At 31.9% G+C, this 25,982-nt stretch overlaps 10 protein-coding genes across 10 annotated transcripts; 6 read left to right on the forward strand and 4 right to left on the reverse strand.

Moving 5' to 3' along the window:
- Positions 1-14: 14 nt before the first annotated feature.
- On the forward strand, positions 15-2,300 carry YTH1 (cleavage polyadenylation factor RNA-binding subunit YTH1; the record flags this gene model as incomplete). Its single annotated transcript, XM_020194864.1, has 3 exons — positions 15-724; positions 815-852; positions 1,244-2,300. The coding sequence occupies 3 exons, from the start codon at positions 15-17 to the stop codon at positions 2,161-2,163; spliced, it is 1,668 nt and encodes a 555-aa protein (XP_020050750.1). The 3' UTR covers positions 2,164-2,300.
- An 86-nt stretch (positions 2,301-2,386) lies between these two features.
- Positions 2,387-3,642, reverse strand: ASCRUDRAFT_74067 (uncharacterized protein). The gene has a single exon (XM_020192542.1). It carries the CDS (start codon positions 3,444-3,446, stop codon positions 2,754-2,756), a length of 693 nt encoding a protein of 230 aa, XP_020050751.1. The 5' UTR covers positions 3,447-3,642; the 3' UTR covers positions 2,387-2,753.
- Positions 3,643-6,049: 2,407 nt separating this feature from the next.
- Positions 6,050-7,579, forward strand: ASCRUDRAFT_105304 (uncharacterized protein). The gene has a single exon (XM_020188616.1). It carries the CDS (start codon positions 6,221-6,223, stop codon positions 7,376-7,378), a length of 1,158 nt encoding a protein of 385 aa, XP_020050752.1. The 5' UTR covers positions 6,050-6,220; the 3' UTR covers positions 7,379-7,579.
- Positions 7,580-7,780: 201 nt separating this feature from the next.
- On the forward strand, positions 7,781-10,168 carry FAA2 (medium-chain fatty acid-CoA ligase FAA2; the record flags this gene model as incomplete). Its single annotated transcript, XM_020190124.1, has 3 exons — positions 7,781-8,762; positions 8,826-9,764; positions 9,870-10,168. The coding sequence occupies 3 exons, from the start codon at positions 7,781-7,783 to the stop codon at positions 10,166-10,168; spliced, it is 2,220 nt and encodes a 739-aa protein (XP_020050753.1).
- A 115-nt stretch (positions 10,169-10,283) lies between these two features.
- ASCRUDRAFT_29440 (fungal specific transcription factor domain-containing protein) lies at positions 10,284-11,312 on the reverse strand (the record flags this gene model as incomplete). Its single annotated transcript, XM_020190117.1, has 2 exons — positions 10,284-10,838; positions 10,980-11,312. Coding segments are annotated over 2 exons (888 nt in total), but the record flags the coding sequence as incomplete, so codon positions are not given.
- Positions 11,313-12,683: 1,371 nt separating this feature from the next.
- Positions 12,684-13,352, reverse strand: BGL2 (glucan 1,3-beta-glucosidase; the record flags this gene model as incomplete). Its single annotated transcript, XM_020194360.1, has 1 exon — positions 12,684-13,352. One exon carries the CDS (start codon positions 13,350-13,352, stop codon positions 12,684-12,686), a length of 669 nt encoding a protein of 222 aa, XP_020050755.1.
- Positions 13,353-15,396: 2,044 nt separating this feature from the next.
- ASCRUDRAFT_6265 (uncharacterized protein) lies at positions 15,397-20,436 on the forward strand (the record flags this gene model as incomplete). Its single annotated transcript, XM_020191305.1, has 1 exon — positions 15,397-20,436. One exon carries the CDS (start codon positions 15,397-15,399, stop codon positions 20,434-20,436), a length of 5,040 nt encoding a protein of 1,679 aa, XP_020050756.1.
- A 336-nt stretch (positions 20,437-20,772) lies between these two features.
- Positions 20,773-21,541, reverse strand: MRPL51 (mitochondrial 54S ribosomal protein mL43). Its single transcript, XM_020192543.1, has 2 exons — positions 21,413-21,541; positions 20,773-21,273 (listed from the first exon to the last, which is right to left on the reverse strand). Exons 1-2 carry the CDS (start codon positions 21,476-21,478, stop codon positions 20,920-20,922), a joined length of 420 nt encoding a protein of 139 aa, XP_020050757.1. The 5' UTR covers positions 21,479-21,541; the 3' UTR covers positions 20,773-20,919.
- A 330-nt stretch (positions 21,542-21,871) lies between these two features.
- ASCRUDRAFT_23663 (uncharacterized protein) lies at positions 21,872-22,348 on the forward strand (the record flags this gene model as incomplete). The annotated part of the gene is made up of 1 exon (XM_020189799.2): positions 21,872-22,348. A coding segment is annotated over one exon (477 nt), but the record flags the coding sequence as incomplete, so codon positions are not given.
- A 1,282-nt stretch (positions 22,349-23,630) lies between these two features.
- AVT4 (Avt4p) lies at positions 23,631-25,166 on the forward strand (the record flags this gene model as incomplete). Its single annotated transcript, XM_020189420.2, has 1 exon — positions 23,631-25,166. A coding segment is annotated over one exon (1,536 nt), but the record flags the coding sequence as incomplete, so codon positions are not given.
- Positions 25,167-25,982: the final 816 nt, after the last annotated feature.

The raw sequence follows: 25,982 nt of genomic DNA on the forward strand, positions 1-25,982 counted from the left end.
AGAACAACAGCACCATGTCCCAGCTGGCCCTGAACTACAACGAAAAGCTCGAGCTGTTGCAGAGAAAGATTTCTGAGATGAAGCGCCAGATTGAAACACACCAGAACAGCTCCTCCACAGCCCAGATGAAGTACTCCTCCACCTACCAGCACAAAAACTACAGTGTCTATAAACCACCACGACACATCTACTCAAACAGATTTCCATCTCACAAGAACAAGACATTGATCTTGAATAATGGCAGTTCGCCAACAGCCTTTTCAAGTCTAGCAACTCCAACTTCAAGTCTAGTAACTCCAGCAACTTCAAGCTTGTTAAATTTGTCTCAAGATAGAGAACCTCAGTCCACAGCTCTACTTCAAAATAATGAAAACAAAAACTTTACGAATAACTTTGTTCAATCCTATTCTCAAGGTGGATTGAAGTTAATTAACAAAGAAATATTTGATAAAAATTTAAACTTTACTTTAAATCGAAAAAAAATTATAAGAGAGCAAAAAAATTTAATAAAAGTCTCAAAAATTGTGTCAAAAAATAACGTCAAATTTGATTACTGCGACAGAATAAATCTAAATGGAATATCATATGCCATAACATTAAGAGGTTTTAAATTGATCCCTCTATCTACTTTCGATCTTGATAGTTTACCAAGTCAATTAAAATGGTTCAGCTCTTCCTACAAACTCTCTAAAAATGGCTCTTATATAAAAACCGATGGGAAATTGTATGTTTTTTTTCCAATATTTATTATCTCCAAATGAAAAATACAATAATAACAAAAACTATAATTAAAATACTAACATTTTTTATTTAGAACTCAAATACCTTATTGTAGGTATTATACCAAAACTGGTATGTTTATTAATCCGATCTGATTTTGTCTTTTGCTTATTTTTATTTGCTTTATGCTACTTTTTAATTCCTTTTTACTAACCAAGTGATTCTTGATAAATCTTTATTAATCAAAATCATTTAAATTTTAAATGATTTTGATTATAATATTTATTCAAAAAAAAAAAAAATTGAAAAAGAAAGGGAAAAAAATATAAAATAATTGGTAATTTTTACTTTAATGATTTAACTATTATTATTATTTCATTCATCTCATTCATTTCTTTTATTTCTTTTACTATTTCTTTTATTTTATATTTTTTCCCTTTTTTCTTTTTTTTTTTTGAAAATCATATTTTGAATTAATTATTTTCACTTTTTATTTTGTTTTTCTTTAAATTTTATAATTAAGGAATTTGTAATGATGGGACAACATGTAAGTATAAACATGATCCTAATCATATAGCTTTATGCAGAAAATTTATCAGTGGAAAATGTAATCCGGATTATAATCAATGTTCATTATCCCATTTTCCAAATCAATTCAATTCTCCTACATGCGTGTTTTATCTAAAGGGATTTTGTTCAAAAGGAGAAAATTGTTCCTTTAATCATGTTAAAACAGATAAAAATGCTAAAATCTGCAGATTATTCACCCTTGGTGGTTGGTGTGATAGGGGTCTTTCCTGTAAATTTAAACATATTTATGAGTGTCCAGATTTTATAAATGAAGGTTTAAATCCTTGTCCAAGAGGTAAAAATTGCAAGTTATCTCATGTTATCAAAAACGAAAACAATGATAAAATTAATAATAATACACAAAATATACAGAAGAAAGATGAATTAATCGAGCAATTATTTCTTTATAATAGTTATTTTAATGAAAATTTGAAAAATAATAGAAAAAAGAATTTCAATGTTGATATGAATAAAGTATCTGAAATGATTGACAACAGTGATTCAGAAAGTGATTTAGAAAGTGAAAATGACAGTGAAAGTGACAGTGAAAATGAAAATAATAGCAATAGTGACAGTGAAGATTACTTTGATCTTGAAAATCGAAATGAAGAAAACTTGGCTAGTGGTACAAATGAAAAAATAAAAGAAGATAAAAACGAAGATGAGAATAATAGTAAAAAAGATAAAGAAATACTCAAAAAAATTCAAGAAAATGATACAATACAACAGAGAAATATTATTATGATCTCTGATTCAGAGGATTCAGAGGATTCAGAGGATTCGAGCATTTCAGACGATTTAAAGGATCTAGATTTCAAAAATGACAATAATGGGGCTGAATTTTCAGAAAACAAAGACATTGTTTACTTATAAAAATATATATTATTCTTTGCTATAAACAAACCAATGTTAGTCATCCCATGAGGATTAATTAAAGTTGAAACTAGTCAATAGAGACCAAATCTTGAATTTACGAAGCGAGAATCGCTTGATTCGAGTTACAAAAAAACAAAAAGAAGAATATTAGTAAGAACATTATAAAATATATAACTATATCAAAAATGAATAGAAATTTAATAAAAGACGTAATAACTTCCAAAATTTAAGGATCGTTCTTATAAGAGATTATTAGTAATTATGAATAATAGACTAATAAGGTTTTGAAAAGACTTCTTCTCGAAACAAGGTTTGGTTTTTAAGGCTATATCAAAAAAATTTCAAACTGCGTTTAGAGAAAAGTATAATTGGGACTGTAAAATGTTTTAGTGAATTTGTTTTGTATAAATAATTAAATGTATTGTAATTAATTGCTTATGTAATAGCCTATTTAACCACTTATGTAATAATAATTAGAAAAAAAAAACAACAAAAAGCCCATCAAAAAAAGAACGAAAAGTTAAAGAAGCGAAATACCTTTTAAAAAACCCCATACTATAATTATAAAATTGATTCAAAATCAATCATTATAATAAAGCGGTTAAAAATACAACAAATGGAGATAAACCAATCATTGCGTATTGCTTACCATTCAAGTTAAGAACGTTTCCAGCATTAGATTCAGAAACAGATGAAGTAGAAGTTGAGGTAGAAGTCGAAGCAGCAGAAGCAGAAGCATCAGTTGTTTCAGATGAAGTAGAAGTTATAGTAGAAACCGAAGTGGAATCTGAAACAGAGCCTGAGGTTGTTGAAGAAGCAGATCCAGAGGTGGTGGTGACAGTACTAAGGGTGCCATCGCCGGTTGCAGTTTGTTGAAATTGGACGACATCAAGAATACTTTGGTCTAAAGAAGTAGAAAAGGATGTGAATGAGGATACTTCAGAGACAACTTCAGATAAAACTGAGCTAAAGGAAACCAAATCAACAGTTCTAACTTCTTCAGCAACATCTCTGTAATATGAACTGGCATCAGGCAGGTTTTTGTCTTGTAGGTCATCGATAGCATCGCTGATGTCACTAAGCTGTTCTTCTAAGTAGTCAATTTTGTTTCTCAATTGTGAGTTGTTGTTTCCATTGTCATCAAGATACTCATCAAGATCATCTAATCGGTCTTCCAAACGATCAACTTGACTTTCCCAGGAAGATAAAGTGCTGCCAGGAATGACAGCAGAGTTAGCAAGGGTCAATAAGGTAGCTAAAGCAGCAATAGTAAAACGCATTTTGAGGATTGTAATCGAAAAAGAAACAGTAATTATCGGAGAGATTCAGTAATAAAGAGCTTGCAATTAGGACTGGAAATGCAATTGATAAACAACTATAATGGTTTGTAATGTCTTGAACAAATCTCCACAGAACAAAGCAAAAACCGTCTCTTTTATATCGTTTTGCTTCTCAAAATGGGCACTGAGAGCAGAGAAGTTCCGGGCTGAAGCTTTTCTTCAGTTGCTTTTCCTCGCTCCCAAAGGGGAAACTCTGACGAACATCCATCGACCGCAGCACAGAACCACCCTGCATCATCCTGTGTCAGCAATGTGCTGTGCAGCGTTTGCTAAGATCTGCCAAGGATGTGTAATTGGTTCGCCAAGGGTTTACAAATTGTAATATGCCGAGCAAAAGAAAAAAAGGGCAGTGCTGGTCTTGCTTTTAACCATCCGCTGAGTCAGCGCTTACGTAACTTCTGTTTGCACCAGCTATGTGGATGTCTTTTATGCGTCTTATCTTTTTTCTCTCTGATTTAACCTCAATGTGAGGCTTCTGTTCGTGGAGGTATCAAACAAAGAGACGTTAATATGCTGTTTTGATGGCTATATGATCAGGTTTCACAGCTGCACCTGGGGAAGTGTCTAGTATTTGGGTATTGCCACAATCAGAAGACAGAATGGCAAAGCGAAATCTGTCTCAAGCTCTCCACCGCAAGAACTCGTTTGATAGCAACTCGAATGCCAGAAAGAAGATCAAAAGAACAAGAAACTTTGCAGGCTGCTGGGTGTGTAGAACCCGAAAGGTTAAGTGCGATTCAACAAGACCCTATTGCAAAAGATGTGAAAAGTCTGGGTTGATTTGCTCAGGCTATGACATTAAGTTGAAATGGGCAATTCCCCTAACGTTACATTCTTTCGATCCAGTCAAGAGAAATTTAACTCGAGCAACGAGTTTTACACAATTCAGGAATCCCAACAACAAAATCATAAACTCGAACATACAAAAAGCTGAGCCCTTTAATGATGATTCCAACAATGATGAGTATTTTCAAAGATGCCATATCAAATATATTGACTGGGAGGCTTTGGATTCAAATTTTATTAATTTGAATTATATCAATAGCTTGTTAAAAAAAATTGATCTAGATTCAATTCAATTTCAAATATACATTAACAACATTTTAAATCAAAATTTAAATGTTAATATTGAACAAAGTATTAATGATGATATTAATGATGATATTCATAACAATGTTGGTATATCACACGACTTGGATCAAAATTCAAAGGAATTTGATTTAAACTCAAATTTAATCGAAGGGCCTTTTTCCGTTTTTTATTCCGATAGTAATAATGATAATAATAATAATAATAATTCTATTGGTCAGATAAGTGAAATAAATGATCTCAATAATAATGTCTATGAAAATGGCTATGATAATTTCAGTACTAATGGCGGTGAAAATACAGTTATTAATGGCAATGATAATGGCTCAGTTGCAGAAAAAAATAGCTCGACAATAACTTTTACTTCTAATCCCCAAAAAAATCTTTTAATTTTATCAAATTCAAATTTCAACTTGCTTTCAAAAAATTTATCCAAACTTGATCATGAATTTGAACCAGAACGTGAATCAAAAGATTCAATCAAATTAGACCATGAGATTAAAAAACTAAGATACCAATATTGGATTCATCCATCGTTAACTAATCTAGCTAATTTATCTGCAAATTTGCTTCAAATTTCCTCTTCTTCTTCTTCTCCCTCTTTCTTTCCCTCCTCCAATTATTTTTATTTCTTTAAACCTGATAAATCGTTAGAAAATGACTTATTACTAAATCAGAAAAATTTAAATTTACTATTCGATATTTCCTCAAACCATTTATCTCTATCTTCTTTATTTAATCAATTAATCTCAAACTTCGAATTAAATGTCTTGCATTTATTAATGAATTTCTCTTTGAACATGCCCTTTTCAAATCCTTGGAACCAAAACTTTTTTCCCTTTATACTTAAAATCATATCTCAATTTGTATTATCAAATTCCATCAATGATTTGTTTTTTAATTCAAATTCACCTCAACATGATATCAAATTATTTGAGTTAAATAAAGAATTTTACATTAAACAATTGATCCTATTTCAAATTTTATCAATTTCTTCTTTCCACTTGTATGATACCGAAAAAAATTTAAAATCAAACTCGACTTTTTTAAATTTATCTATATATTTAAGAAATTTACTTACTTCAAAGATTTTGATTTTAATTAATTATATAAATAATCAAATAAATCAATTTTCATTAAATTTAAAAGTCATTTTTCTACTATTATTTATTATCCAATTAAATTTAGATAAATTGTTTGATTCAAATTTAAATTTTGAAAAATATTTTAAATTTTGTGATATTTTAATTATAAATTTATCAACTTTATCAAACTCATCAAATTCAAATGAAAAATATGGTAAAAATTATATAATAAATGAATATGATAAAATAAAAATTAACAAAGACTTGTTAAATGATTTAAATGATTTTAATGATAATGATGATATAAGTAATTTTAATATACTAAATAAAAATTATAACAATATTATAAATAATAATAATGAACTTAATTTCAATTTCAATTATTTAATCATTTATCTAAAGGTTTATAAAAATATATATAATGCAACATTTATATTTGATCGTAATAACTTTCAAATCCTTAAAATTAAAAAATTTGATGATATCTTAAAAAAAAATTATAACTTAATCAAAGATGATTACGATTATTATTATAAACATATGGGCAATAAAAAAACTAATATTGAAATTCGTTCATCAACTTCTTTACCATTGCAAACAGTTTCAATGAGTGAAAAATCTAGTATTGACAGTCACAGTTCAAATTCAATTTGTGATACTAGTATAAATAATAGCGATGCAAATTTAAATGAAATTCCAACCCTTTCAATTCAGGTAAGATTTAATTGCGATGAAAGTGACAATATCAGATTTAAAGTCAAAAACGAAAGCGAAGACGAAGGAGAGTTGATAACTGATTTTAATACTATTAAAAATAATACAGCAAGACCACTAAAAAGAATTGACAGATTAATCGATTTACCATTACCTAAAATCCTTAACAATGATAACAATAGTGATACAAATCTTTATCTAAATTGGCAAAATTTGAATAATAATATTGACCCAAATATTTTAAATTTTAATGATTTAATTTTTCCAATACCATTATCATTGATCAATTTATTAAACAAGATTACAAAGCTTTGCAATCATAATAATTTTTTTAGAGAAAAGAAAATATTTGCAAGAAATTTTCCAAAAATATGTACAGATTTTGAAGATAGATTATTAAATTGGAGAATCAACTGGAATTTGTATTATTATGATTGTGAGTATAATCCTAGTTATAATATTATTGGTCATAACAATCATGATAATAATAATAATGATAATAATAAAAATTCAAGAAAAAAAATGAAGTTTTTTTCTATATATCACGAACTAGTATACCATAATATCATGTCATTTTATAATTCTATGCTAATATACTATTATAAAATTATCAAAAAATATCCTGCAGTTTTATTAAGTTATTATGCAACGAATTCAATCAATCATTTGAAAAGAATTTACGAAATAATTCAAAAAAACTATCACGATGATAAATTTTTAAATAAAAAAATGTTTTATTTCAAACCGTTCTTTTTGCAAATATTTTTCACCAGCTGCGAAGCCAGTTCGATTGACTTGCAAGAAAAATGCAAGCAATTGTGGGAGAAGTACAATAAATATGAAAAGTTAGATGTTTTCAATAACAATAACTGGAAGGCAAAGCAAGTGATCTTTGAGATCTGGAAAAAGAGAAACGAATCCAATCAAGACTTGAACTGGGTCGAAGTTCTTAAAGAATGGAATTTCACACTATTTTTAGTTTGACACATCAAAACCATTTTCGTGGGTTGAAGTTTTTCCGAGATTACCATCATTGTGGTGATATGTACAAACACATTTTTGTACATCTAAATACTCGTAACTGCATTAGAAAAATGGACTTGTGATGATTTCTGAATTCGACCAATGTGGAGAAGAAAACCATAAAAAGGAAGCAATGATCCAGATATAATGCTTTTTGTTTACTTTGGACCACAGCAATCCGGAAGATTCGCTGGTGATTGGCTAACAGAACCTTCTAACTGATTGACACATGATACTCTGAAAAGGTATTTATAGTCAATTTCTTTCTTTCACACTCTTATTCCTCCCACTATCTGAGACTGTCTTATATTTTCAGCAAACACCAGAAATAATTAATATACATTTATTGATCCTTAAGAAAAAATGGACGCCCAATTTGACAACACCTTTGGCTATCGATTATCTGATGCTCAAAAGAAGGAAATATCTGATGTCTATGATAACTTACCATTGCCCACTGACCAAATTGATGTCGGCTTGCCAATTCCAAACTCTCAAAAGGACAGTCATTCTCACATTTATCGACCAAGCAAGTTGGTTATTTTAAATTCAACAACTCCAGACAATCAACCAAGTCTAATCTCTTATATTCATCCCTTTGTCGATACCTATTTCAAAATCTTTGAGGTTTCTGCTAACCTATGGCCAGACCACAATTGCTTAGGCAAAAGATTATTTAACAACACTGCTAAAAATCAGTTTGATCGATTTTATACTTTTCAGTCCTATTCCAAGATTCGAGAAAGAAGAAATAATTTGGGTGCTGGTATATTGTCTTTGGTGTTAAATAATAAAACTTACAAAAGATTTAAAGACATTGACTCAAGCTTTTACACAAATGAAAATTATAACTATCCTTTTTTAGTCTCTTTATATTCTTCTAATAGACTTGAATGGTTATTAACTGATCTTGCATGCCAATCCTACAGCCTACCCAATACTGCTTTATATGATACACTTGGTCCAGAAACATCTAAATATATTCTTGAAATAACAGAGTCTCCTATATTATTTTGCTCATATCAAAATATCTCCAAAGTGTTGAAATTGAAACAAGATCATCCAATTTCATTGCAAAAATTAGCTATTGTTGTTTCATTTGACAATTTAAACCCTGAAAAGGATAACCATTTAATCAGTTTATCCAATTCCTTAGACTTACAATTATTAGACTTACGAAATGTTGAAAAAATTGGAAAACTTTTTCCAATCCCTTTAAATCCTTCAAAACCTGATGATTTATACACAATTTCATTTACCTCTGGAACCACAGGTTTACCAAAAGGAGTTGAAATGACTCAAAGAAACTTACTATCTGGTATAACTTTTGCCTTTACCCACATTGGTAAACCCGATGCTAATGAAAGATCAAAAGACCAAATTGAATATGCTGAATATTATACTAAAGATCAGCCTAGAGCTTTATGTTTTTTACCCTTGGCTCATATTTTTGAAAGACAAGTTTCAGCTTATCAAATAACTTGTGGTGTTGCAATTGCCTTTCCGAGTTCTTCGATTCCTGTCAACTCTTTGATGGAAGACATAAGAGTTTTGAGACCTCATATTTTAAGCGCTGTTCCAAGAGTCTTTACAAAAATTGAGAGTAGCCTTAAGCAATCCATAAAGAACTCAAATGTGTTTCAGAAATATTTACTTGAAAAATCTATTCGAGACAAAGAACAAGTTCAATCACTGGAACCTGATAATAAAGGTGAGAGTTGGTTGTTTGATAGGCTTGTGGTCGATAAGACAAGGCATACTTTGGGTTTTGATAACATGCAATTTTGTGTGACTGGATCTGCACCCATTGCTCCTGAAACTGTCAAGTTTTTAAAAGCAATACTTGGTATGGGCTTCAAACAAGGTTATGGTCTAACTGAATCGATGGCTGGTGTTACAATTAGTAGAGCCTATGAAAAGGAACCTGGATCTTGTGGTGTTGGTGGTCTTACTTGTGAGTTTAGATTGAAGAGTGTGCCAAACATGAACTATAATGTTGATGATCCCGATGGAATTCCAAAAGGGGAGCTATTATTAAGAGGTCCTCAAATATTTCCAAGATATTTCAAAAATGAAAAGGCGACTTTAGAATCTTTTGATGAAGATGGCTTTTTTTTGACTGGTGATATTGCTAAAGTTGATACTAAAAATGTAAATAGACTTTACATTATTGATCGTGTGAAGAATTTTTTCAAGTTAAGTCAAGGTGAGTACATTGCTCCAGAAAAAATTGAAAATATATATCTTTCGACATGTCCAATTTTGACTCAAGTTTTTGTTTATGGCAATTCTTTTAAAAATTATCTTGTATCTATTGTTGGTGTGGATGCCTTAGCATTGAAAAAAAGTATTGAAAGAGACGAAATTCATTTTAGAGGAATACATTCAAATTCAAGCAATTATCAAATATTTCAGAACTTGAAAGACCTTTTAGGTTCAGACTCAGAAAGAGATGATTTAGAGTTACTTAGATTAATCAACAGTCATTATTTTCTCAAGAAAACAATTTTGAGTTTTCTTAACAAGCAAATCCAATCATTATCTAACAAAGAAAGAAAATCAATTTTACAAAATTTTGAAAAGATTCATAATTTATATTTGGCAATCAACCCGCTAACAATTGAAAATAATTTAATTACCCCAACTTTTAAAGTGAAACGAAATGTGTGTGCTTCATTTTTTAAAGATAAGATAGATCTATTGTATCAAGAAGGTTCTTTGATTAAAGATGATGTAATATCGAAATTATAATATAGGATTTTCAGTTGTTCTTTTTAATTCTATTGTTTTCATACAGACATTAAATGAATAAATAGTTTTAAAATTATAAAAAAAATTATATTTTAATTGTAAAAATGATTTAGGTTTAGTCTCCCAAATTGATTTCCCAACCAAAATCTTTTGCAATTGTCCACCAATGAATACTTTTATTTCCATTTTTATTTTTGACCCAGCATTGTTTAATAATTTTTAAAATTTTCTCAATATTTCCTGCTTTATAATAAAAACTACCCATTTCACAATATCGTTTGATTTGATTCAAGAATCTTTTTCTATGTTGAATTTTAAAACAATTTGCCCCTAAAATTAAAAGACAAAAGATTAATTTGCTTTGTAATCTTGTGCCTATAATTATATCTATTAGAGGAAATATTTTTAAAATTAATAATTGAATTTCAAAAGAAATAGGAGGTAGATTTTTAATAGCATGCAATATTAATAATTTTAGGGTATTTTGTAAAAGTTCAAAAGTTGTAAGATGAACCTCCATTTCTAATTTTGAATTTAAAAACATTACTGATGTTGTTTGAGGAATAGCTGTATCGATTCTGTTGATTATGTTGGGAATTAAGATATCTTCCAAATTTGAATAAAAATCTATTTGAAAAGTCAAATTTTTATCCATTTTATTATATTCCGACTGATGAAAGGAGGAAAAAATTAAATCAGAATTAGTAGTAGTATTAGTGGAAGTGGAAGGGATCGAGTTTTGTGCTTTTTCATTAATTGGCAAATAATTTTTTGCTATTTTTAATGATGAGATTGAGCTTTTGTAATTTACAATTTGCATCGTCAATTTGTTTATGTCACCAATTATTAAGTATAAAATTTTATTGCATCCCTGCAACGAGTCCATATTATTGTCAATTATAGACAAATTAAAGTAATCTTCAATAGGAAAATAGGTGCCAGATTCAATTGAAGTGCTACTTAATATATCATGATAAATGAAATTTAAAATTAATCTAATTGTTATTTCATTTGAATTATCTAAATTAATAAATCCAATTAGCGAGCCAGTTTTATTTATACAAACAGCGATTTCATCAAGATAACTTTTCCAAGAATTTGGGGAAACAGTACCAATTGAGATATCAAAGCTTAATAGAATAATTAAACCAATAACTTTTAAAATTAAATTATCGCAAGAGGTGTTTAAGATTTGAAGAGATTTTGATTTATAATCATTTATGAGTTTTAAACCTTGATTGTATTGATTAATTTTCAATTTTTGATCATTATTAATATTATGGCGAGAAGATATGGGATCAGAATTACTATAATTTTGATTCAAATTTTGATTGGGTTGAAGATCTGAAAAGAATTCGGGAAAGTTTTTTAATAAAAAGTCATTATTATTTTGCCCATATTGAAAATTGTTATAAAACCAACCACCCCAAGCGGTTAAGGCGTATAATACTAATAAATTTTGATTATTGTGGTGATAACTTAAAGCTATTTCAATAAATAAGGTGTGAAAATAAGACAAATGAGGGTCAATAACAGGTAAAATTTTTGATATGTTGCTAACATAAAATTCAAAATATAATTTAGATTCTTGGTTAATAAAAAACGTATTGATATCAGCAAAATAATTCAAGGATTGGGGAATGGCGTTAATTTGATTTAAATGATTTTGTATGATATTGTTATCATTATTGTTATTATTGTTATTATTATTTAATGTAATGAAATTTTGAAGATACAGGCATTTACATTGGATAGATGAGGCCACATAGTAGGAGTTATTGAATTTAATCAAGGAGCATAATTTTTTGGAGTGAGGAGGAATTGGACAATTTGAGAATGAGTTGGAAATAGTTGAGATTGAAGGAGTTTGATTTGCATTTATCGATTGATTTATAAATGATAAATCAATGTGAGTGGGAATTACAAAAGCTGGATTAGTTGATAACTCAGTGGCCAAAGATAAAGAGTTATTTTGATTTAAGGATAAGGGATGAGCAGTGGCTTCCTTTTCAACTCTAGATGGCTTTTTAGGTGTTCTTTTTGATTTTGGTAGCAGAGATTTTTCAGGATAGACACAAAGCTTGTTGGACCTACGACATAGAAGACAGGAGGGTTTCTTCTCATCGCATTTCTTCTTCTTTCTTTTGCACTCAAAGCAGCCAGTTCTGGACCTCTCCAAGGAAGATCTGTTGAGAAAGACTCTTGATGTGTTCCTTCTCTTCTGTGTAATCCAGTTTTTGCCCAAACCATCAAGAATCGAAAACATGGCAAAACACAACAATAGCCAACATCGGCAGTGGAGTCTATTGTGTGAGAGGTTTGTGTGATTTACTGTACTTTATTTTATTTTATTATCTTTTTATTGTTGAAGGCAGTTTGGGCATTTCCGCGCCGAGGAGCCAGTGCTATGGGAGCAGTAGGCAGTTTCCTAATTGGGGAGCAATATAATTCAGCAATAAAGAATTCTTATATTGTGAGGATATATAAGTAATTGTGAGGAAGAGCGAAGAGCGAGTTACTGGCAGGTGGGAAGCACTATTCCGGGCTTGAGTTTTCTGTCGTCTGTGAAAATGCCCCACTCTGTTTCCCACTGGCTGTCGTCCGTGTAGTATATTTCTTTCCATGGTTCATCAAATGCTTCAAAGAAATACCATGGGGTATCAATTTTTTTAGCTTCACAGACAAAAGTGTCAAGAAAAATTTGCATTTCATTGTAACCGGCAACCGAGTTTAGGAAGCTTCCACCACCGGAGGGCCAACCAACTTCAGAGAGCACTAATTGAGCAGGGTTATCGACTAGATTGTTAATTGGTTTAATTTGATGTTCAAAAGCATTAAGGACCCAAGAGGTGGCCTGTTTAACATGGTCGCCACCGAAAAAGGGATGTATGTTAGCGCCTACTACATCAGAAGCTTCAACGATGATGGGATCTATTTTGGAGTTTATCTCAGTTGTTCCAACTTTGATATCATAATTCATTTGTGAGATGTAAGATTTGACTTGGTTAATGTATTGAGCTAATTGGGAGCTCGTTTTTTCGTTTCTAAACAAGACCTCATTTCCAACGTAAATGGCGTCGAAATATTTTTGATCGTATTCGGATAGTATTTTTTTCATGTGGAGAATTTGCTGGTTGTTGATTTGATCATCGTCGCCTATCCAGATGCCCATTGCTAAGGTCATATTGAGATTGAGTTCATTGATAGCGTTTAGGATATAATCTGGTTGATTACATTGCATTCCATAAGTTTTAATTCTTGTTGTAATCTGGGAGAGTAGAACTAGATCCAGGATAACATCGTCAAGGGAGACACCACACAAGGGATAGATGACGTTTCTGGGAGCATAGGCTACACCATAAAAGATGTTGTGGAGACCTGGAGTTTCGAATATGTTTATGATTTGCTGATTTTGTCTATATTTTGAAGAGATTCCGGAGAGGGTGTTGACGAGTTGATTATTGGGATTAATTGTGCTGGAGTTATTTAGAGGGTTAAAATGGATTAGATCAATAGTTTTAGTGTGGTTTTTAAGATTTGTAAGGGAGTTGTTGAGATTGGGATTTTTTTTGTTTAGCGAAGGATTTTGGAGGGAGAGAAGGTTGTAGTTTTGAGCTAGTCTGGTGAATACCTTTTGTCTTACATCGGATGAAGCTCTATTGAAAAAGGAATCGATTGAATTTTCAGTACCTCTTGAGAAGACGATGATTAGAGGTAGGAAGACGGATAAACTGAGGACGAATAGGACAAAAAAGATTCCAGAGAAGACCTGGTAAAAGTTTCTCGGTAATCTTTGGGTGAGTTTTATGTGGTTATTATTTGAAGGATCATGATCGTTTGGGCGAATATTGTTTTTTTTGTGATCAAAGATAGAGGAGATGATTGAAAGGGAGTGTTTTAAAGGGTTTTTATTTTTGGATGAGTGAGAGGAGGAAGAGTAAACAGAAGAATGAGAGGAATGAGGATGGGAATGAGAAGGGATAATTGGGTTGTTCAAGCTGATGATTTTCGGGTTGATTTTATCGTGCAGATTTAAACCAAGAGGGTTGTTTGAGTTTTGATCTGGAATTTGATCTTGATCTTGATCTTGATCTTGGTCTTGGTCTTGATTTTGTGATTTGTTTTGGGTTGAGTTTAGGTTTGAAGTGACAGTTTCGTTGATGGTTTCATTGAAAAAGGAGGATTTATTCAAGTTTTTAGCAGAATCATTTAGGATCCTGGAAGTGCCAAAGGCATTTGAGGACAAGTCTTGAGTAAAAGTGGTAGACAAAGGGTCGGTTATTAGCGACGGAGTATCTGAGGTGGAACTTATGGTGTTGATATAAGGATAAGGAAGAGAAGCGTTAGACGACTTTTGGTTACTAGTTGATGGCGATTCTTCACTGATAGAAAGAGAGTTTTCGATTTCGGATATTTGAGAGTGGGATAGGTTTTTAGTTTTGGTTGAAAACGAGTTCAATCTCTTTAAATTTGAGGCTGAATTGGACTTGGGAATTGAGGTGGAAGAGTAGATTATCTGGTTCTTTTTGCTGATGTAGAGGGCAGAGGGGGGTTTTGGGAGAAAGGCATCAGAATGGTCTTTTGACCCAGGCACAGCAGCAGCAGAAGCAGCAGGATCGTGGGTAGGAGTGTTTCTGGATGGATTATCGAAGTAGCCATTGATGATAGAATCGCTGGTCGACTTTTCGTCCTGCTCGTTGGCATCTGAAACGTCGTGGGAGAGGTCCATCGTAGAACAGCGCTGGTGGAGGAGAAGCAGAGCTGGCGGCTGCTGTGGTGCTTATATCTCTGCTGGAGAGGCACAAAGGCAGAACGCTGACGTAAGCGGCGGCAGAAGCAGCAGCGGCAGCAGCAGCCCCGGCTCTTGTTCTGCGCTTGTTCTCTTGTGCTTTGCTCTTGTTATTTTGTTCTCCACGATGGACGCCAGCACCGCCAGCACCTCCAGCACCTCCAGCTCCTCGCAGCTTCGCAGCGTCTTCCGCAGGCTCCGCTCTCGCTCCTCCACCACCCTTTTCCACTCCGGCAGCAGATCCACCATCTCTTTCCACTCTCGTCCCTCCAACCTCTCTGCCGACACTTCTTCCTCCTTCCACTACTGCCAGCACCCGTCGCTCCAGGGTTCCACTGCCACCATAAGGTCCATTTCCAACTCCTCCTCCCTCCTGCTATCCTCAGCTTCAAACAGAGACATCTCGCGCTCCAGCACCTACTGCTCCAACAACATAAATATGTCCAACAATGACAATATTCACCAAGAAAATTCAAACTTCAACATTTCCGATATGCTCAGTCTAGACAACACTATCACCTACGACTCAAAAGCAACCCCAATAAACGACTACAATAACGACTATAATAACAATAATAATAATACCAGCAATAATAACAATAGCAATAGCAATAGCAATAACAATAATAACTTTTACAACAAGGACGATGATGATGAAAATTCTGACGATTTTAATACCACCGTAATCTACGATAATAACGACAATGATATTCTCAACTTAAACACCACTTCCTCCCAGATTTTTTTCAATGATAACGATATTTTCTACAACGATAGCTATACAACTTATCATAATCATAATAGCGGTTCGAGTTTGTTAGCCTTGAAAAGTAACGACGACTATCTATCCCACGACGACTACCTATCCAATGACTCCAGCTACAACTACAAATTGCAAAAAAATATTCTCAATTACAAAAAACTAGAGTCCTTGAACATACCAAAAAACCCAAATCTTCAGCTAATCACTTCCGATTCTCATTCCTCATCCTTCCAAATTCCTTCTATAGAAGTATATAGTCCAAAATCTCCTCAAGACAATATAAACATATCAAACATCAACACCATTAACAGCACAACCACCGATACAAATGCCAATACCAAAAGCTCTCCTGCTTCGTCTATAGCTTCAAGAAAATCTCTCACAAAAGCATCTTCCTCCTCCACTCTACTTATACCCAAAAATAGATCCTCCTTAATATTCCCTTTAAAAAAATTTCGTCGAAAGACAACCTCTCTCTTTACTGACCTATCCACTGACTCTCCTTCTAACCACTCCATATCAACAAAACCCTCAGATAACAACCTACGTTCAAAATCAAACATCTCATCATCTCATAATATAAATACAAATGTAAATACAAATATTAACCGCTCATTATCAAATTTTATATCCCAATCTACGGATGACATTCTTGAACGAAAAGCTTCTTTAGCAAAAAGAAAAAAAAGCCTATCCATATCCTCCAAAAACTCAATTATCAACAATAACAATAACAACAACAACAACAACAACATATCTTCTCTCTTCATCAAAAAGAGAAACAACTCAGCTTCTCCAACAAAATTCAATTCTATCGCCAACTCAAAAATATCTCCCTTCAACAGAAGAAGAAGCAAAACCGTCGGCTCTTTATCTTCAATCCCCTCCCAAAATGATATCCACTCCTACAAAAGAAGATCTGTAGCCCTTGAAAATGACACCCCTCTAACCCATTCCCTAGACTATGAAACAAGACTATCCCTACTGAACCCTCCTCATCGAAAAAATAGCCTAATTCCTAACTTTCTTTCAAGATTCTCAAATGAATCAACTGTATCCTATCCAAGTCTCCTCTCCGATAAAAGAATCACAAACTCCACTTCAACTTCTCTATCTTCTCTTGATGATATCTCAAACTCAGTTTTGAAAAAAAAAAAAATCTTGCAAGACAGCTTCAATCTATCCCACGTCCCTAAACCTCACTTGAATGATGACTATAAATCCTACATTCTTAAACTACTAGAAGATGGCTATTCCTACGAAATTATAGACATCCTATCCTCAAAATTCTCCTTTCCCTTGAAAAATAAAAACGACTCAATCATCAATTCTCCCAAAAGCTACGATTTCTCAGATTACTCTTATGGAACTGACCATAACTTTTATAAAAATTGCCTACTATACTACTTGTATGTTTTTTTCTTCAACTTGTTCTATAATGAAACTGGCTTGGAACAAGAAATTAACCCTTTCAATCATTCCCCAATTGATTCCAAAATCTTTGATATAGCCTCTAGAAATATCGATGATTACTACCACCAAGACGATTTGAAAGATTCCTACCTTTTATTTACAACTATAGGTAATTTATCAGTTCAAGAAATGATCTCAAAAGTATATTCAATACCTGTCGACTTAATCCTAAGAAAATTTCTATATTTTCATAAACTACCTGGCGAAACTGAAAAGATTGACATGGTTTTAGAATCAATTTCTACCACCTATCTATATTTCCTAAAATTAAAACATTTTGAAAATATCATCAGTCTACGCCTAAAAGACCAAAAATTTATTACTCAAACAACTGATAAATGCTTATTCAACTCAATCGATGAAATTTACACTCTATTGTTCTCCCTAGTGGTTCTTCATACTGATCATTTTAACAAAAATAATAAAACTAAAATGACAAAACTGGATTATCTCGCCATTATTAATGATTTCAAAAATGATAGCAAAAGAAAATTAAAAAAATCAAAAAACTCAGATTTTAAGAAAAGAGACCCCTTGTTTAATTTGCTTTGTAAAGATTTAGCCGAATACTTTTTCGACAATATAACTGCAATTCCTTTCAAATCAATATCTGAAGTTTTCGATTCGGCTAAATATACTGTCACATTACCATTAGCATCTTCTAATCCAAGTCCTCAATTAAAAAGAAGAAATTCAACTTTCGGGTGGTCAAGTGTATCAAATTTGAACTCATTGGTTTATTCCTCTTCTACATATAAAGATCTTGATTTCATGAAACTAGATTTATCTCTGTTCGACCTCAGTGACTCATATGAAGACATTTTTCAAAATTTAGTGGAGTATAATGGTGAAAATTTCTCCAAGACAGCATTTTCATCATCTCAGTACTCTATCTCCAAATCATCTCATAAATTGGTCTTAAAATTTACAAACCACTGCCTGATATCTCCTTATTTATCTTCTAATTTTGGTTTAAAGGTTTTTAATCATCAAAATTCAAATGAAAATTTACAAATTAAATCTCCTGCAAGCTCTTCCTTTAAATTCAGAAACGGTATTTCAATCAATAGTCAGGATTCTTCAACTTCTCTAAATGAACAACCTTCTACTACTAAAAAATATTATTATGTTAGTATTGTAAAAGCCGGTGTTTTATACCATTCAAGATCAACTTCTTTAATTAAGAATAGAAAGAAAAACAAAGGCCGTGGAAAAAACTTTAAAGAAGATTTAAATGAAAATCATTCTAATAGTAATGGCTGGAGAAAATCATATTGCATTGTTACAAATTTTGGTTTATATTTATTCAGAAACTTAAGTTGGATTAGCAATCTTACTGAAGAAATATTAGAATGCTTTGAAAATGATTTTTATGATAACAATTTCAATAACTCTACAGAATTGGAAGAAAAATTAAAAGTCTTAGAAGTTAATTCGTATCTTTCATTTAACAATATTTTCACTCATAGTGCAAACCCTAATCTTATTTGCTCTATTCCGTTGAAAAAATGTTTTGCCTACAGATCGTCTCTCAAAGAAACCGATAATAGTTTTTATGTTAGTTTGGATTCTGAATTTAACAATCTTGATGATGATTTTGATAGTTGTTTGGCCTGGATGGATAAGAGAGTATTGGACTCAATTGATTCTCGAGAATTATTAAAATCTAGCTCAACTGAAACCATGATGAGCTGGATCAATTGTTTGAATCATTTATCAAGTATCTCTGATTGCACTCCATTTGATATTCAAACATATCTTAACTGCTCAAAATTTTTGGAGAGTTATTCCACTGCTCAGACTAACTCGGAAAATCCCGTTGAAAAACCCATTGAAAATTCCGCTGAAGGTTACGATGTCGAAATTTATGAAATAACTTCATTAGATATTATGGGAATTAATCAAAAATATATTGTTCTAAAGAGTGAGTTTAAAGTTATTCAAAAGACAATATCTAGTTTTTTTAAGATCCTATTTTTTGTTCAAAATTTAATACCTTTACAAACAAAGACAAAAAGTTTGTTATTAAATTTTTCAAATAAAGTATACCTGTCATATTTGCAATCATTGTGGTATGAAAAATTTAAAGTTGAAAGTTTTATATATTACATTGAAAATGAGGTTCATTACCAAGATATTTTAAGAAATGATGAATTACTGATAAATTATTGCCATGAAAATTTACTACAAGGGCCCGAAAGTTCTGAATTTGAGGAATTTTGCTTTATTATTGATCATTACTTGGAACATCTTAATCAAATTCCTTTGAAAAAATCTAGAAGTGAAAGTGTTGCTTCAATATTTTCAGATGATGATTTGGATGCATTACCACCAATTAATAATAGCCCAAGTTTTCAAGAAAATAAATCTAAGGACACTTTAACAATTTCACCCACACATAAAAAAATTGATGGGAAAAATAATAATATAGAAGATGAAGAAATGAAAACTCCGAATTTGAAACAATTTTTTTCGATTTCAATTGATGATTCTTATGTTGAGGAAGAGATGGAGCAGAAAATATCACTCCCCAAATCGTCTTCAAGTGATTTTCTTTCTGCCGATAATATTGATAAAATAATTCCGCCTCCGAGTATTGCTGAAATAGCAAAAAATAATGATGGTAGGGGATTGAGAAAATTAGCGTCAAAAAGATCATTTTATTCTTTAAGATCATTAAAGTCTACGTTCAGTTTAGTTTCTCATGGATCTGAAGTCACTAATAGCAATAACCATATTCCCAATCAAAATAAAACAAAAGGACTTGAGAACTTGTTTGGAAAGGAAAATAGACATGAGTATGATAATTCTCAGTCATCTACAGAGGTAAATCCTAACTTGAACTACGTTAATAGCGATAACCAAGCCAAAGATATTCAAAAGACAGGATATAACAATGATACTGCTCAAATAAGTGAAAATAGTGATAAGAATGGAAAAACTATCACCGAGGACAGTATAGCCACCAAGATTGATAATAATAAAAACGGCAAAACTAAATCTCAAAGTAAAAGTGTTCATTATAGTAGAAAGTCTGATCCGATTTTCAATAAAGAACTGCAAAAGGAAAAAAATACAGAAAATTATCGACCTCGAAGAAAATTCTTTGCACAAAAATCTACTTCGTTTAAAATTGCAGCAAAAAAAGCATTATTGAGCCGAAAATCGAGTAGTCAGAAGATATTTCATTTAAACCATAATAATAAGTCAACCCCAAATTTTCCAATTATTAATATCACGTAAAAACTGTAAAAGGTTACATTTTTTTTTTTTGTATAATATATTTTCTGTACATGATGTCAATTATCATCCTATACATTTTGTTTTTTTTTATTTATTTTTTGTTTTTTGTTTTTTTTGTTTCCTTTCATTAATTTCATGTTTTTTATTGTTGGTATATATAGCTGGATTATATATGTTATGAATTTTAAATTCACTTTCTTGAATGTTCATTACAGTCTTTTTTTTTTTTGATTTTTGATTTTTGATTGATTTTGTTTCTATCCTATGATTTTATAATTTTATTAGTTTATAAAATCATAATTTTTGTTTATATTTATGTTTCATTGTTTTTAAAATCTACAGATTTATAGAATATAAAAAGTTAAGTTATGAGTATTAATTGGATAGAAACGTAGACAAATGTAGTATTTACAAAAGAAGGTAATACAATAAATGAATAGCTAATAAGATATTGATTTTTGTAGATATTTATGTGAATTCTGATTAAATTTTGTGTCTTAGAGAGGGTGCAACATGAAAGGGACTCCAAATACCTCTTGGGTTTTTATTTTTACTTGTGACGTTATTCTTGTATGAAGTTAATTGAGCAGATGAATTATTTTTGATTAAATCCAATTTTCTTTTAATTTCAAAGGGTTTTAAATTTCTGACACAAATTGATTTGACTTGGTTGTAAGGATAGTAACCTTTTACGACAGGATGGCCGGTTTTTTTGATTATGTTGAACTCGATTTTTGGATTTGAAGCAGCATAATCTTTTAATTCATTCAAAATGAACTGTCTCATTCCCTCGGCGGAACCATTCCAGTTACAATATTGTAAAACTATTTTTTTGCACTGTATCAAGTATAATAGAATGAAGTGAGACCAAAAAGAAAAAAAAAAGAATAGAATAATAGAAAAGAAAGACAATTAATGATGTTAATATAACAATTTAAAGAGGCCGGAAAAGTGCAAAAGAAGAGAGACAACATACAGGTAGCATGAATGTGCCCAAACCATTCATGGAAAGGGATGTTGCTGATAGTGGTTTGACGGGCATTATTAACAGTTATTAGACGTGTATTAAAGAATAACTTTTTATGAAAATGAACCCAAAATGCAGTAAATTGATTTTATTCAATATAATTTAGGTTGATTATATCCTCACTCTCGGTTGGGATATTTCCGTGAAAAAAAGAAAATTGTCATGTGATGCGGACTGGTAAATCCGCAAGAAAAATCCGGATTTGATATTTTGCAGATTTCAGTGGAGAAGTGATGGAATACTGAGGAAAGAAAAATAAGCTGAATCGAAATGGCAGCAAGCAGATGGTTAAGAAGTGTCGGAAAACTTGCACGATATGGTAGCTTAGGGTTAAGAAGAGAATTTCATAGCAAGAATAGCTCTGTTTATTTGGGTGGATTGAAAACTCAAAAGGTAGGAGATACTGCGCTATCAAAATTCGATATCTATGCCGGATTGACTGGACCAAAAAATTCAGTGGAATCAGTATTATCGAACGGGTTTCTATTAACAAATGGGCTAATCATCAGATCAACAAATGTTATTCCTGAGAACAACGACAATGAGATTAATAAAAAACAGAAAATTGTTGGTGCAATACTACTTAATAATGAAACATTTGAGATTGATTTGTCGAATAACTATGAAATCATCAACAACTTCATTTTGAAGTTCAATGAGAAATCCTTGAGCATATTCAGGTTGATTCACCCCAAACCAGACTTGTTAGTGATTGGACTAGGGAAAAAAACAAGAATGTTGGATCAAAGCAACAAGAACTTCTTCAAGGAGTTGGGCATCCAGCTCGAGGTGACCAGCACCTTGAATGCCTGCAAAAACTTTGACATACTCTCAACTGAGAGGAAAGACCAGATAGGAGCCCTCCTCCTCCCACCTAACGTCTAATGCAGCTGTTTGTGCAAACCGAGCAGCTCTAGCTTCAAAACCATCCACTCTGTAAATACAAAGAAGCGTTCCAGCGCTGTGGATTCGGTGCACAAACGCTGCGGCACGCACGCTCTTATTTTGACCACATTCGCGCAAAACTTTCCCGCCGAGGAAAAACCAACTGAAAAAAACGCTGTCTACTGCACAATTACGTAAAAGCCTGATAAGATGCTGCTGCACACGCACGCATGCTATATCACGCAGCGAGCCGCCTGAGATAAGATCACGCGCCCATTTGCCGGCTGCAGATAACAGTCGTTGCGAGGAGAGGCCATCCATCTCAGGCGAAAAGTATAAATACTCCAGCTTCTCGTTGTTTGCCTTCCTCTGAGTTTCTTCTCCTAAGCTGTCTTCTTTTCCTTTTTTACTTTCTCTGTCTACTTTTTACTGCTTCTTTTCTCTGTCCTCTTGCTCTCTGCTCTCTGCTCTCTGTTGTCTGCTAATGATGCCCTCCAGTTCTTACCTTGGTCGAGATAACAGAAATGCCTCCTTCTCATCAAATATCAACCCAATGTCCTTGGTAGCTGGCGATCCTGGTGTTGCTGGGTCTCCCGTAAGACACCAAAACATTCTCAAGCTAACAAACTCTCCCTCGAATAATCATCTTAATGATCTTTACAACCCCAACTCAAGCTCAAACTTGAATCTTAAAAACTTGAGAAATAGTAGTTACAACTCTTTAAATCACTCGTTTCTAAACAGAAACAACAGCACATCAATAAACAACACCACCAATACTAGCAGTAACAACAACTTGTCAAATTTGTTCATGAAAAGATCAGTGTCTATTCCAAATTCTAACGCAAACCCATTTGACGACCTCAATAACTTGAATAATAACCTCAATAATAACAGCAGCAACTCGAAACTACCCTTAATTAAACATGATCCCCCAATGTCCTCAAATAATTCAGTCTTCACCGCCTCCACAAATTGGTCTCACTCAAATAATCATTCCCCTCAACAACCTTCCCAACTACAAAACTTAACCATAGAAAATCAAAACGAAAATTTAGAGATTTTAAACAGCGTTAAAAATCATCTTATAACCAATCCAAATATTGACCCAATAACTCTTCAAGGTGGTGACATAACAAGAGATTTATATAAATTTGCAAATTCAAATTCAAAGGATAACGTTTCTTTTATTTCAACTAATTCAAATATTCTCAATACAAACCTAATTAATAACAACAATTTACCTAATAATGACACTGAAAATAACTTAACTATAAAACCATCCAGAAGATCTTCTTTTAACTTGAACGAAAGACGACAGTCCATTGCAAGTGCAATCAATGTTCCTGGTGGTTTTAGAAGAGAATTTATTATTAAAAAAGTTATAAATAATTCAAATCATAATAACCCCAAATCAAGCAAACTAACTTCAAATACAAACAACAGTAATGACGATATCACTTTACCTCCCTTTTTAACTCGAAATTTCATGGAATTTTTGTCTATTTATGGTCATTTTGCTGGTGAAAATTTGGAAGATTACGATTTTAAAACCTGTGCAATTAAATTACCCTCAAAATCAATTGATGAAGAAACTCCTCTTTTATCCGAATCTTCCTCCACTAATATCTCTTCTTCAGCTTTTAATAAACAAAAAGGAACTGCAACTCCGTTAAAGGCCTTCTTCCTATTATTTAAAGCATTTATAGGTACTGGTATCTTATTTTTACCAAAGGCCTTTTTAAATGGTGGCTTACTTTTTTCTTCAATTGTTTTATTCTTCTTTGGTTTATACTCTTATTGGTGCTATTACCTATTAGTCCAAACTAAATCTGCTACAAATGTCTCCTCTTTTGGTGACATTGGTTTAATCCTATTTGGCTATAAAATGAAACTTCTCATTTTATTTTCAATAGTCTTATCTCAAATTGGCTTTGTAGCTACTTATTTGGTATTCACAAGTAATAACTTGATTGCATTCATTAAAAACATCTTTAATTTCGATGTCTCATTCATTTTTATGTTATCAATCCTATGTCTAATCTTTATGCCATTATCTTTAATTAGAAACATTACAAAATTATCTTTAGCTGCATTATTTGCCAACGTTTTCATTTTTTTCGGTTTGATCGTCATTGTTTATTACACTTCATTTCATTTAATTCTTAATGGTCCGGCCAACGATATTATTTTTTTCAATTCAAATGATTGGCCCTTATTCATAGGTGTAGCCATTTTTTCCTTTGAAGGTATTGGTTTAATTATCCCAATTCAAGAATCAATGGCTCAACCAGAAAAATTTCCAAAAGTTATGTTTTTAGTCATAGTTTCAATTTCAATTTTAATGATCTCAATTGCTTCATTATGTTATATGACTTATGGCTCAAAAACCCTAACTGTAATTATACTAAATTTACCACAAGATTCAATCTTTGTCAATCTAATTCAGCTATTCTATTCTTTAGCTATTTTATTATCTTCTCCTTTGCAATTGTTTCCTGTTATTAAAATCTTGGAAAACAATATTTTTGGTCCAAATTTACATGGCAAATTTGATTGGAAAATTAAATGGTTAAAAAACTTTTTCAGATTTTCAATCGTTATCCTGTGCACCCTTATTGCAATTTATGGTGCTGATAACTTGGATAGATTTGTCTCATTGGTTGGTTGTCTTGCTTGCATTCCTTTAGTTTATATGTACCCTCCAATGCTTCATTATAAATCCTGTGCAAAGGACAAACTTGCCAGACTTTCTGATATTTGTTTAGTCATATTTGGTGGAATAGCTCTCATTTACACAACTTCTCATCTCTTGTGATAGAAAACTTCTCAAAATAAAATTTTGATTTGGAATTGTTTGCAAATTAATTATAAAACTCTTATGAACTTCTTATAAATCAATAATAGATGTTGCTCTACTCTCCTAATTAGGGTTTTGGTATTATTTCATATATTTTTCTTTGTATTTTTTGTTTAGGGTTATTTTTACTATTGTTTTTCTTATATTTGTTTTGTTGTGTTTCTCATTTCTATTTTTATTATTCTTTGATGTAATTTTTTTTTTTCCACTAAATTATCAATGATACTTACAAGAAGGTTACCACGTTATGGGTCAAATTTTCATCACAGCTATTTTCACTTTTCTTTTTAACTCATTTTCATGCTCGTCTTAAAAAACTGTTCTCACACTGGCTACTCATTCAACTCCATTTACATAGGCATAATTCTTGACAGAAATTGATAGAAATACACATCCTCTCTGCATCAAAAATGTAAGACCTTCTAAGACCAGCTCTCAGCCAATCTGGCTCAACCTCTCGTATTCGCCTCTTATCCCACTCCATACTCTTTAGGTGTTGCTCAGGTCCTGCTTAGCATGCCCATATTGTATGTTCACATTGTTTGCTCAGAGTGCATGTTTCAATTGTATGCATTTTATATTTAGCAGTGAGATTCCAATTAACCTCTGTACGATTCGATGAAGGGATTTGCCCCAACATGCCTTGGTCCAACACTGCCTTTCCACACTCCAAAGAAACTTCTCTCCAACGCCAATAGTCTGATCGAACAAAGTCAGAAGAACACACTAAACAACAAACCGAAGATGGAAGAGCTGCTCTAAAGACCTCCTAAC

Source organism: Ascoidea rubescens (genome assembly GCF_001661345.1).
Source record: "Ascoidea rubescens DSM 1968 unplaced genomic scaffold ASCRUscaffold_1, whole genome shotgun sequence".
Classification (NCBI taxonomy): Eukaryota; Fungi; Ascomycota; class Saccharomycetes; order Ascoideales; family Ascoideaceae; genus Ascoidea; species Ascoidea rubescens.

Excerpts from the sequence above, each read along its gene's own strand:
- ASCRUDRAFT_74067 (XM_020192542.1), bottom strand. The coding sequence starts at position 3,446 with ATGCGTTTTACTATTGCTGCTTTAGCTACCTTATTGACCCTTGCTAAC.
- ASCRUDRAFT_105304 (XM_020188616.1), top strand. The coding sequence starts at position 6,221 with ATGGGCAATAAAAAAACTAATATTGAAATTCGTTCATCAACTTCTTTA.
- MRPL51 (XM_020192543.1), bottom strand. The coding sequence starts at position 21,478 with ATGCCCGTCAAACCACTATCAGCAACATCCCTTTCCATGAATGGTTTG. Across the intron at positions 21,274-21,412 it reads TGGGCACATTCATGCTACCT|TGCAAAAAAATAGTTTTACA; the intron begins GTATGTTGTCTC and ends TACTTGATACAG.